The sequence below is a fragment of the Lepisma saccharinum genome, chromosome 2 (assembly GCF_977018435.1).
Source record: "Lepisma saccharinum chromosome 2, izLepSacc3.1, whole genome shotgun sequence".
Classification (NCBI taxonomy): domain Eukaryota; kingdom Metazoa; phylum Arthropoda; class Insecta; order Zygentoma; family Lepismatidae; genus Lepisma; species Lepisma saccharinum.
Window position 1 is genome coordinate 6,391,522 of NC_139230.1, and position 12,881 is coordinate 6,404,402.

A 12,881-nucleotide genomic window follows, 5' to 3' on the forward strand; every position below is an offset into this window, starting at 1 on the left:
GGATCATATATTTACAGCCGCTTACCTGTGGAAGGTTGTGCAGTTTTATGACCCGCTGCCAATGGTGTAGAACTCCTCTGACACCGGCAGTCGGTCTTTGCCTTCCTTCTATCTTTTCTCTCTCTTTCTCTCTCTCTCTCTATCTTCTCCCTCTCTCTCTCTCTCTATCATTTACTCTTTTCCCGTTCCCCCCTCTTGCTTTCTTCCCGGCGATTGTGCATAGTGCGTGTCGAAGTGTGATGTGTACCGGACTGGCCCTTTGAGGAGAGCCGAACCTGTCACCATGTTCAATGCACATGACGAGGTTATCGAAGCGAATTGGGACGATATACTCAGCACTTTGCAGAAAGATCTGAGGAAGAAGATTACGGTGAGTGAGTATGACAGGGAGGAGAAACCCGTGTGCTACGCGTATGTGCCAAGCGCCGCGGCGGCGGCTGCCATTCTTGTGACCGAAAGTGAATTGTGTGCAAATGAAGACGACGAGGAAGATGAGGATGAAGATGAGGATGAAGAAGACGAGGACGATGAGGAGGAAGATGATGATGATGAAGATGATGAAGAGGAATGTCCGAAATATTCGCCTATTCACGATGTGTTCACGTTTTTAAGTTGTTTCTTCGTGCAAACGCAACAAGGTAATTAGTTCTTCTGCATGCACATGCGTGTCTTATTTGTTAAGGCTGTCGGTGCTTCAGTATTGTGCTTATTCAATATACTATTTTTTATAACCACAATTGGCGTGTAGGAGAGAGAACAAATCATTTAAGTATACTGCGAGTTCTAATGTTAGTGTTTTCACTGGTCAGGTCGCTGTTTATGTTATGGAAGACTAATATTCACAGGTTTTCCTTCGTTTTCTAAATAGTCTGACTAATTCGGAGACTGTATCTTGAAAGAAGTACAACGAACACATTCTTTCATACCTGCATCCAAGTTAACATACTGTGATATGTAAAAGTCGTTAAGTAATCTTTTATAATTTTTTTTTAAACTTTACCCGATCTGCTTCTTTTACGAAAAGAATTCTAACAAATGCAAGCATTCTCGTTTGCTAATGCACCCTTATTTTTACTTGTTCTATTTACAAATCTCTATTTATATTTATTGCTGAAGGAAAATTATTTAAAATTCGCTAAAATATAGCGCAAAGATTTTCATAACTCCTAAAAGAACTACAAAATATTTACTAAAAACTGTTATTTTTTTGTGCGTGCTTGCATGTGTTCGGTGCATGCTAATGAACTAGTCGAGAGATGAAAAATCGAAGCAAAAACATGAACAGTGTCGTTTGAGATCCACATTAATGTCAGAGTGCAATAAATGACTTTAATCGCATATTTTTTACATTCGTATTGGTTTACTATATTCTAGGATTACACAGATTTTATGGACTTTTTACGTTTGTCTGTCTATTGTATTATTCATAACATTTTAAAGTTAAGACAAAGTGCAGTGTTAAACCGGGAAGCAAAATAAGCATACTTGTATGACCAGAATTAATTCCGTTGATAGTGTTGAAAAGTTTGAATGAGTGCAAGCCTGAAAATAATTGTTTTGCATTTACTTTCGGCTGTACCTTAGGCCAGTCCTTTGTGAGCTTGTATGTTGTTCTCTGTTATATGTTTGTTTGCGTTAGTGCTCATATAAAACCGCAGCTTTTATCTTAGATAAGGAAATATTCTTGTTTTAAAGGTCGTTGAAAAAAAAATTGGATACATATTAAATTGTCGACATTGTTCATCAAGAAAGGTTTCTTCACATCTCCATTTAGTACATTTCGCACGCTATGATTAATCAAAACTAAACCCTTCTGTTAAATCGTTAGTGCTACCTCTAACGAAGAGACTCTTCTGGCAAGTTTACACCATGAGTATGTCAATTATTACCTAGACCAGAACAAAATTTAATTTTCATGACATAAATCAGCCATTAGTTTTCGACCTGTCATAGGCTAGTGGATTCCGATCGGGTTCGGTAAACCTTCATCGGAAGGTCGAGGGTTCAAATCTCGTTTGTCGCATCTTGACATCGCAACTTAGTCCGACCCTACTGCATGTTTCATTTACGGTTAAGATTATGATAAACTTGAGACGGCTTGTCCCTAATAGTAATTAGATGAAGTTCGGAATTTGATAGTGATTCGTTACGAAATGGTCGAGCGTTACAAATAAACCATTTTTATTTCAGCCGAAATCAAGATGCCAAGCGGTAAAGTGGATAAGCCCATAATCGAGGACAACAGAGACGGAACTGTTAGCATTCGTTATGATCCTCGTGAAGAAGGTCTCCATGAACTCCATGTCAAATACAACGGAGAACACGTCCAGGGTATGTACAGTAGTTTTGCTATCTTTTGGTGTTGGATTACTTCGGTCTACAATGGTCTCCAACTTAATAAACTGCTTACGAGATGTAGCGCTAAGAAATTTTAAACTGGAATCTGTTTCAATTAAACAAAGGTGTGTTCCGCACCTTGTGTGACTAAGTGTAATATATGCATTTGTCTACCACAAATGTAATATATAAAGACATTAACAAATTGCCTTTCTTGCATGTGATATTTAAAAATTCAGAATGATTAAAATCTGATAATAGATGCAATTGTCCATTTTGCCAATGCATAGTTAGTTCACAGTCATACAGAAAGAACCAAGAACATTCTTATTAGACATTGTGCATATAATTCACACACAAATAGTATAATCTTGTATGCAATATAGTTGGAGAACTTTGTTATAAATCGCTTTGTAAATCTGGACAAGTTGAATTTGATAGTCTACTTCATATGTTGCCCACACTGTGGCAAATTTCGTTGTTTTACTTTAAGAGAATTATACTTCACAAGAGCATTGGTTATAATACCCATGATGCTAAATGATAGTTCACCAGGACGAATAGGGGTTTTGAAGATTAACTCAGTTTATTCTCCAACTTACGTTGGAACGGATAAACTAATTTTCTTATTTCTGGATTAATATTACAAATTATTGATCAGTAGTATGCATTGACTGACTTTCAGTTTTGGAATATTTCATGTGTAACTCTGTGTAAAAAAAACCATTGGTTTGAAATTTGTAGTCGCCTGGCTGCCTTAGAAGACCATGCAGCTAGGTAAAATTAAATTCGTAGAAGCGTTTGTTGTGCATGTGTAATAAGCCTACTAAATTACTAATTCATATTGCTCTAATGAAAAATATTTACTTGTAGTCGCACATCTAGTAAATTATTTATTTGGAAACGTTGAACCTTACTTTGTTTCCCGATTGTTATTCAGACATTGAATTATAGATTTTTCAGAATCCAGCAAATGAAGTTATCATTATTGAAACTGTCAATTTAATTACAATTTCCATTTTGAAAGATTGAAAAAGTGAAGCACATCAACTATTTTATAAATAAAATATATTCGACAATCTTTCTTAATGGAAGAAGGTTTGAACACTCCCTTATACCTCTATTCTTTACTAAAACTGGTATCAAGAATTTAAATACTGGCTCTTGATATACCAGAAAATAAAGAATTGCTTTGAATTTGCTTTTGATTTCTTTGTCATTTACAATAACAGTAATTGAGGTTTTGCCAGTTGCAAACATTTTCTTGTATTTTCTGATGAAGCATTAATAACTGTAAAAGTGTCCAAAATTGAAACTTAGAGCTGGACCATATGTAGTATTTTCGAAGTTATTAATATTTGGAGATATTAGAAAAGTTGAAAAACTTGGCATAAAGAAAAGAGTTGATATTACAATTTGTAACAAAAATTGAAGTTCACAGCATAGTTTTGGTACAAAGAAGAAGTCTTCTTAACACTAACACTATATTAATGACCAAAATTTGCAAAGATAGCACACTCGGGATAAGATTGGACGAATTAATGAATTTATTAAAGCGAAATGTGTATATTGTTTGGTTTAGATTCACGTGCATTGTTATATCTAAATTATTGGACTTAAGTATACAAAGTGGAGTATCACTTCCAATGAAACTGAGTTTTTGCATAAATATATAAAACTTAACAGTCGCAGAGATTAAATTTCTAGATTTCTCGTAAAAAAAAAAGATGATGTGACACAATATTCATTCAAAATTAATCTAAATTGTGGGTTGAAATGTACATGTACTTAGTATTTTGATTTGGCTAATCGCGCCGATTATAAGGAATGATGATTAGGTGGTATTGTATAGGAACACCAATGCTCTGTCAGGGTCTTAAACCTTCGATAGCGAGATCTTGAGTCTGGCACTCAACAGATTCGTCCTTTGAAGCAGCGTTGATCCTCCTACATTGCTTCATGCTGTCATTCTTTTTAAATTGTGGCATTCAGTGCATCAGTTTAGTATCGAAGATTTTATTGCGGGAAGAGGGGGTGGTGGTACCAAAGGTGGAAGACCAAGAGGACGGACAGTGGAACACTTTTTTGTGTGTGACAATTTTCAGAAAGTGTATTTTTTGCTTGTGACGTGAGTTTGGAGATGCTCAAACATTTGCCCCAGATGTACGTTGTGGCGTGTCTTTTTCTTCAGTTGGGGATTTTTAAAAAATGATTCAACGAAAGTTAACAAATTTTGGAAATTAATTTTATAAAACTGTTAAAATTATAATATTGTCCTTCGAAAATACATGTACCTTGATGTGACGTTAAATATCCCTGATGATCGCAACTCTTATGTATTATTCTACCACGCGGTGCCTTTTGTAGTCTGTGCAAGGTGAAACCCACGATTATATTGGCATCTTCAAAATATGTAGTGCGTTTCTAATATTTTCAAAATTTTATCAAATGATTTTGTTTAATAAGTGCTAACAACAGTAATCTCTTTTGAGAAAAGCCATTTATCGTAATAGCTTAATCTCTTCTTAAATGCGCCACTCTGTAGAAATAGAATTCAAAGAAATAATGAGCTCGTTTTTTTTAAAATTTTAAGGAGTTGAAATATGTCAATATAGCCCTGTATAAAAAATGCCCTTCTGTATTTTTCGCAACATGTAGAATGCAATTTTAAAGTATTCTCAAATGTTTAAGGATTTGTTAGGACCAATTAGGTAGTTGGTCTTCCTCGTTGTTGACCTTGCTGTTTGTACCAAGGCGATAAAATGATATCCAGTATGTTTCTCTGTTCATCATTGCGTTGGTAGTTTCCTATAATATCAATCTCATGCATGGAAGTTTGTAAGGAACCCAGTCCGAAGGGCGTTTGACTGCTACGTCGGAGAGTCTGGTTCGATTCCCAAGGTGGATTATCTGTGGTAGGAATTCTCCCGTCAGTGTTCTCAGCAGGTCTCTCAGCATTTGATAGCTAGGACTCTATGGACTAAAGGCAGCCTGTCCATGCCATGGTCGAGATTGAGAATGTTTCCAGTCTTGCATCCACATTCCTTTGTGTCTTCAAGCATAGAATGCAATTCACTTTAACTTTTACATACGTGGAACTATGCTCATTGTACAGCTACAAAGCGTATAATATGTTTACTTTTACTTCAACCTGGGTCGTCAATTTCTCGCTGTTGTAAAACTTGTGTATCGGGATAGGCGTAACTCTGAGTTTATCTTCCGAGGGTGACCAAGGTGATCGGAAAATTTTCAAGGAGGATGGAATAAGTGAGGAGTTCAAGTGGTGTAACTCTACTTTTCGTAAAAATTGAGTTACATGTATAACTTAGATGTGTAAAGTATCAACATTTCAATGCTAGAGGTTAGTATCTCCTTAAGTTTCAAATTTTTGGTCATAGAGGCACCACTTTGTGCTCCAATAGCTAAACATAGGACTAAGCTATCTTAATGTGCCTTTTTTCTCAGAACTGTCTTGAATGGAGTTACGCCACTTGTGCTCTGAACCCCCCCCCCCCACATATATGAATGTATGAGGGGTTGGATGGTAGATGGGGGTAGATCCTCACTCTCCGCTAGTTACGCTTGTGCTCAGTGGCAGCGATTAGGAGGGCAACGGAGCAGTTGCTCCCCACTTTTTCCAGTAAACGGCGATAGTCTACATTCTACACGTAAACAATGTAGATGCAATCTGTGTAGACGGTGTAATCTATGTAAACAACATAGCAATCAGGGTAGTATTAACAACGAACGTTGTGTATGCGAGATACAATTATTCTGCGATTCGGTTATTGTAGAATCATGATTTGATTTTTATTATTTTCTGTCACTTTTGGCTAATCGCGACGGTGAGGATGAGTGATGTGATGAAACTGCTGAAGGTACACTCGCATACAACACCCATGTCCATATCGGGATTCGAATCCAGGACCTCTGGCGTCGTAATGCGCTGTGCTAACTACTCCTCCACGGAGGTCTGTTTGAGGAAGCATTAGAAGAACCTTACACTGTGCTCTAGAGTTACGAACAATTTTCTGCCACGTACCAAACACAATATATGAAATATTCACGCGGCTTCCGCACCGTTTGTCTGTCTCATAATTGCCACGTTATTTTTGTCTACTTTTTACCTTATTCCGAAAGCGGATACTTGAAAAAGAATACGTGAATTTTTGTTGTAAATATGAAAAATAGCATGTTTTGCTTTAAAAGTAAGTTGATTCCAGTTCAGTTACATTGTCTACGTAGACGTTAAGCCAGTGTCATCTTTGTGTTTATTACTCTTCGCCACTTTTTGCCCCCGCACTATGGCTTCTTAATGCTAAGTAAGCCTTTTTGGCACTTAATCGCCGCTGCTGACTGTGACCTTTGTTTTTTTCGGTTATTTTACGTCGCCAATTACACCTTGTGTTAATCGCGACAATGAGGATGAATGATAAACCGATGAAATTGTGATGAGACAAACTCAATCATGTTCTTTGTGAGTGTCCACTTCCATCTAATCATCTCTCATTCTCATCGTCGTGATTGGCCAAAATGAGCAGAAAAGCGACGCTAAGTAACAAAAATGCAAATACACATAAAACGTAACCAAACACCCAATTATAAAAATAATCCGTTGTACAAGAGAGTTACTTTCGCTCAACCAAATGAGGTCAGCGCTGTAGTAATACCGTCCTACAAAGAGCCAGGTTGGGTACTACCTACAACTTGTTCCCTCTGTACATCAGGGCCACAAGAAAGAGGTGTCGTGGCAAAGGGCATTTGGGCGAGCCACAATACACAGCATACATGAAATACTTCATTGAGGTTTGTCTCTAATGGCAGACCTAAATTCAGTTGTCATATAGTTCTCAATTGAGTTTGCTTTTTAAGTCCACTTTATGCACAGATAGGCTAATCGGGACTGGACTTATAGTTTAATGTGAGATCTGAACCACTATGTGCATCCATCAGCTGTCGAACCCAGGACACCTTGATTACAAGGATACAGTTCTCACATAGTAACACAGAACCACTTTCAGAACAGGCAAATGTTGTTCCAGACAATCAGTTCAGGCTTGTAACAACATATTTATGCACAAACGCGTAAAAAAATTTGATGGATGTCATGTCCAAAGGAGAGGTGGTGACTTGAGACCCAGTATTACAAGAAAGAAGTCAAATGCAGATAGATATGGTGAAATGTAGGACTGACTACTAAACCCCTTAACAGTCATAAACCCCTTATAAAAATCCTGGGAACACCACTAATTTCGACGAGGATACCTCACATGCTTGAAATTGTTCACATCACAATTGCAATGAGCTCAGAAGTATAAACCCTTGAATGTTGATGATAAGAACATGTAATTTACTGCAAGTCTCTTCTCTGCTTGTTCTGAAAAGATTTGAGACGAGGAGCATATTGAAAACTGAATAAAGGAATGGAAAGAAGACTGGGCCCAAGATGTTCAAGCTGAAAGGTATCTGATGTTCTGGAGATGTTTTACTTCCTAAAAATTGTCCTTTTTAATTGAGGTGACTACAGATTGAGACAGCATGTCTATTTCTGGCTTCTGAATGTCAAGTATTTCATTTTGTGCATTTATATCACATGTCATCTTGGCAAACTGGAATAGTCGATAGTTACATAGTACACAGGGCTAAAATTGTGATCCATACGACAAGCATTTAAAACCATCCTCCCACCTCAAATGGCCACCCAAGTCTCCAGATTGAATTGAGTCAAATATCTGTGGAACTACTTGTTACTTTTGGATCATCTGAAAGGTGAATGACCAATTAATGTTGCCTAAATCTGCAAACTTGAGTCACCACCAGGCAGAATTGCAGCTGTTGTTTGGTCAAAAGTAGATATCACTCATCATTAGGTAAGATATGTCGGGAGCAACTGATTTTTTGTTGGATGTTCTGTATTAAGAACTATTGTATGTTGAAATGGCACGTTGCTTCACAGAACACGAAACAGGTCCAGAGTTCATTCTCAACTTAGCAACAGTTGCCATGTGTATGTTACAAAAATATTTCTACTTCATGAGGAAAGTAATTTGTGGTCTCACTAAGTTATAATCCTGGTGGTGTCATTAGTCATACGGAGACACCATGGCAGGGAACTGGGGAATCTAAATTTAGTCTGGCTCGTGTATACATATCATCAAGTTGGCTGACATGACACATCTCTTGGACCACAACTGGCTCGTTTCATGCAGAAACTCAAAGCTTCACATTCAGAGAAAGTGTAAAGAGCTGTGTGTGCTTCGTTTCCACGTGGAAAGAAAATAAATTGTGTGTGTTTCTACTGTCATGAATGCATAGCATTTTTGACGCCAGTTCCAGAATTTTCTTGAAACCCAACATTGGTGTTAGAAGGGAGGGGAGGGGGCAAAGGAGGGTTGTGCCTGGTACAGATCCCAACTTTTTTGTTAAAAGGAATATGGGCATAAGGTAAAAGATAGGAGTAGTATATTTTATCATGTTTTCATGCATCTACTGTCAAATATTCCCATTAAAAAATATGAAGAAAAGGTAGGACGTAACCCTTATAATCTCCCCCTTCCATTCTTTCCCCCATGCTCTATGTATACACAGTGAATTCTATTCATACAGTGATGGCATACAGTATATGACTTGAAATGGCTTTGTGGCAATTCTTTTGATGAAAAGCATTGTTTAATTTGATCACTCTAGTTACCGTTGCATAATAAGATGAATAGCTGCCGTTTTTCTGTGCAGATATGACTTGATTCTTCTCAGTAGTGAGAAAGAAACCCCTTTTTGTATTTAACTATAACACTCAAGGGTGCCCGCAGGATTTTTTCTCAGGGGAAGGCAGAGTCACAGAAACTTATTATTATTATTATTATTATTATTACTATCATTATTTTTATTTTTGTTGTTGTTCTTATTATTACATTAATATTACAATTACTACTTATGAGCCATGGTAGCTCAGTCGTTAGGGTGTCTGACTACCATGCGAGAGACCTGGGTTCGATCCCCGGCAGGGGAGAACTGGGAGTTTTTCAATCTGTTCAAGCAGCTCCGGCACCCACCCAGCATCGTATAAAGTGGGTACCTGGAGGAAACTCCGGGGGGTAAAGGTGGGCAGGGGCATGGTGCTCATCAAATCACCCCCACCTTTGGCCGTGATCAAGAATGTGTGGGGCCCTAAACCCACACCCCCTATACACCTTCATGGCATGGTGCATAGCACAGGGGAGCACTTTACCTTTTCTTACTACTACTACTCATGTTTTTTTTAAATTACATACATTTATAATTTCCATATTCTGTATATCTATATCCAATTTACATAACTGTAATCTTAACATTAATTCATGTAGGACAAAAAGATGTTTTTTTTATAGTTAGATAAATCAGTATAGAATAGACTGTAGGCTTAAATATTATTCAAATAATAAAAATAATGGCAATAGTTGCTGCAACTTACAGCCTGTCACAGAAAACAATACTTTTTTTATAAAAATATCTACCATTTCACCATTTGAATTAAATTATTTCCAGAGATCTCGGGGAGAGCAAGTGCCCCCCCCCCCCCCCCTGCGGGCGCCCATGATAACACTGGAAAAATCTTTCAATGACATCTCCAGTTCTAATTATTGGTTTTCTACTTATAGACAGAGTGGTATTTGTAGGGGGAAGGGGGACTTCCCCCCTCTGGGTACTTGTGCCCCCCCTTGCTTGATAAATTTTATCCATGGGGGAAATGTTATATGACGTAAAATCATTATCTCATGCTGTCCCTAGACAGTCATTAGAATTTCCCCCTCACTGGAAATTTCTTAAATACCACACTGCTTAAATGACCCTTCTTTTTCAGTGTAAAAGAAGGCAGTCTATGGGTGAAAACAAATTTTATTCCAATTGGACAGTTGTTCTTTTTTTATTTTTACTTCGCTTAATTAATTGCATGTGTTACATTTAAAAGGAAGATGGTCAAATTACATATCCCCCTTCTCATCTCTGTTGGGAGTAGACAATGTACATGTTTTCCATTTCTAGTACTATTGTATTTTGCTTTTGATTTAATTAGAAAATTATATGAATTTACATTTTTCTAAAAATTCATGCAGAATAAAATAATTATCTTTGAATAGAAGTTCACATGCCACTAGAATTATACAAGGTTTTCTAGGTTCTGCCTTGATTGATTCAATACATATAACACTCTACTACAGAAAAGGCATATAATCACTAAACGTTCAAGTGGAATGTTACTAGATAGTCTTTTTAAAGGAGAAGGAGAAGAAACCAGTAAAAACAATAATATTGTAAAATAAGGGAAAATGGAACTGCAATTATTTCTTCCAAATCGTTGTGTATATTCCCCACCTTACATTAAAGTGGTAACACTCGATTGCTGTATTTTGCCTATGTTAAACAGAAACTTCTTCCAACTTACTAGAAATTCACCAGGTACCAAAACTTCAAATAAAAAATTCATGAAGAAATACTATTGCATTCTCCTAAGTGCTGAACATTTCTTGTCTTAATTATAGATTCCTCGTAGTTGCATGAATCAATTTTGTTACAGTAAAGTTAATTTTAATTTGAGGTGATAATGCTGCTTGGAACATAAGTGTCTTTTTTGTCCATTTCTGTCCTCGAAAAATGTAGTTTATCAAAAAATCCACTGCAAGGCAAGACAAGCCCAATGTGTTTAGAAACACTAATAAAAATAATATTGCAATGCACTAGAACCATTCTTATGTGAAACTAAACCTTGATTTGATGATCGCTGAACAATAAAAACAAAGATTCTTAATTGTTAACATGTGGCTTCAAAGGTTGGCTTGCACATGCTGCTTTCCACCATGGTTGGATCAACTGATATTTGTTTGGATCTTAAAAATTGTTAACACATGATTTAAGTTTTCAAGACTGAATACAGGTCTTGTACTGTTTATAGTATTTCCCCTTGGATGTTATCAACAGAAATCGTAACAGCAGATGTTAAAGTTGGAATCAGTTTGAAGAAGCTATTGATATAGAAAGCCACATTTGAAATACCATAAGCTTGGGTTTTCTGAGAGCTGGTTATTTTTAGTTCAGTTTTAAATTTGGAGGAAACTGCTACGTTGCCAACTGGGAGGTTTGGAGAAATCAGGGTGAAAGAGAGAAGTTAATTTTTTTCAGAATAAGGCTGTATCTTTCAAGACCACATTTGGGAAGATATACATACTTACAGAGTAAAGCTGCCTGTAAATTCTTCTCTCATATGGATGTTATACAAGGGACTATATTTTGGAAGTGCTAAGTATCTTTTCTTAAAATTAATGGAGGTGCAAGGAGTATACTAGGGTTGTTTCGAAAGTTCGTGGACTGAGATTACTATTCGGAGTCCGAGTCAGTACGAGGGTTGGAGTGAGTTTCCTTTTCGAAATAGCACCCTTCACACTCTATACACCATTCCAGCGATGCACTAGCTTCTCAAACACATATTGCAGACCATTTTCTGAGAGTCGGTGTAATGTAGTGGATGTGAGAGCTTTCACTTCCTGGTCCATGCTAAACTTCCTTCCGCGTAACTCATTCTTAAGTGTTGGAAATGCCCAGAAATAGCAGAGTGCGAGGTCTGGGCTGTATGGAGGATGGTCTAGAACTTCCCACCAATTTTCTCCAAAGCTGCCATAGCTTGTCGTGCCACATGTGGCTTAGCGTTATCCTGTAGGAGAAACCAACCATCATGAAGCAGTTCACGTCTTTTTTTGTCTCTCTTTTTGAAAATTCTCCCTTCGTGACATCTTGCTACACCAGCATTCAGTTTAGGTGCCAATTCACGAATCTATAAATGTCTATCTTCTTTCAACAATGTCTCAGCTTTCGCAATGTTCTGAGCATTCACTGATGTTGATGGACGCCCACTTTCCGCCTTGTCCTGCACATTGGGTTTATCTTCCTTAAAATGCTTCTGTATGACCAATCTGCCCATTGCTTGGTTACTGTAAGCTTCTTCAATCATCTCAAACGTTTCCTGTCCACTTTTGTGTAACTTCACACAAAATTCAATAGTGATCCTTTGTCTGGTAATTATCGGTATATCATTCTCATCTGCCTTTGTAATACACTCTGCAGTTAGAATTTTATAGCAAGCAAACAAACAACAGCTGCGCATTGGTTCACTCGTACATTAACAAAGCACACCACAGGCTATCTACATGTGCAACAATCACAGCCTTGGCTTACACAGAATCGGTGCAGTGTTGCCAATCCACGAACTTTCGGAACCTCCCTCGTATAATGCGAAGAATTAGAAGGGCCTCCCTGATGGCACCCTGGCCAAGATTGTCACTTTGAAATCAAAAAGTTCCAGGTTCGATTTCTGGTGGAGGCACATTGCACAGTGATACAGATCCCACTTCAAACTGTAAGTCTAGTACTGATTAGCCTATCTGAGCATAAAATGGATGTGAGAAAATGAGAAAATTCATATGTGCAATGTTGCAAAGGGACCTGCACAGGATGAGCACACAACACATGAAAGGGATTTCCACACCACATATTCTCATATACAGGTTAAAAAA

The 12,881-nt window shown here is 37.4% G+C and overlaps 1 protein-coding gene across 3 annotated transcripts in view; it reads left to right on the top strand.

Moving 5' to 3' along the window:
• Positions 1 to 12,881, top strand: part of cher (filamin A protein cher) — a 361,674-nt gene that overhangs the window by 284,555 nt on the left and 64,238 nt on the right. For all 3 annotated transcript variants that reach the window (XM_083116998.1, XM_083116996.1, XM_083116997.1), the window contains one exon: positions 2,191 to 2,331. In XM_083116998.1, the coding sequence (XP_082973124.1) occupies positions 2,191 to 2,331 (141 nt within the window). The remainder of the gene's footprint in view (positions 1 to 2,190; positions 2,332 to 12,881) is intronic.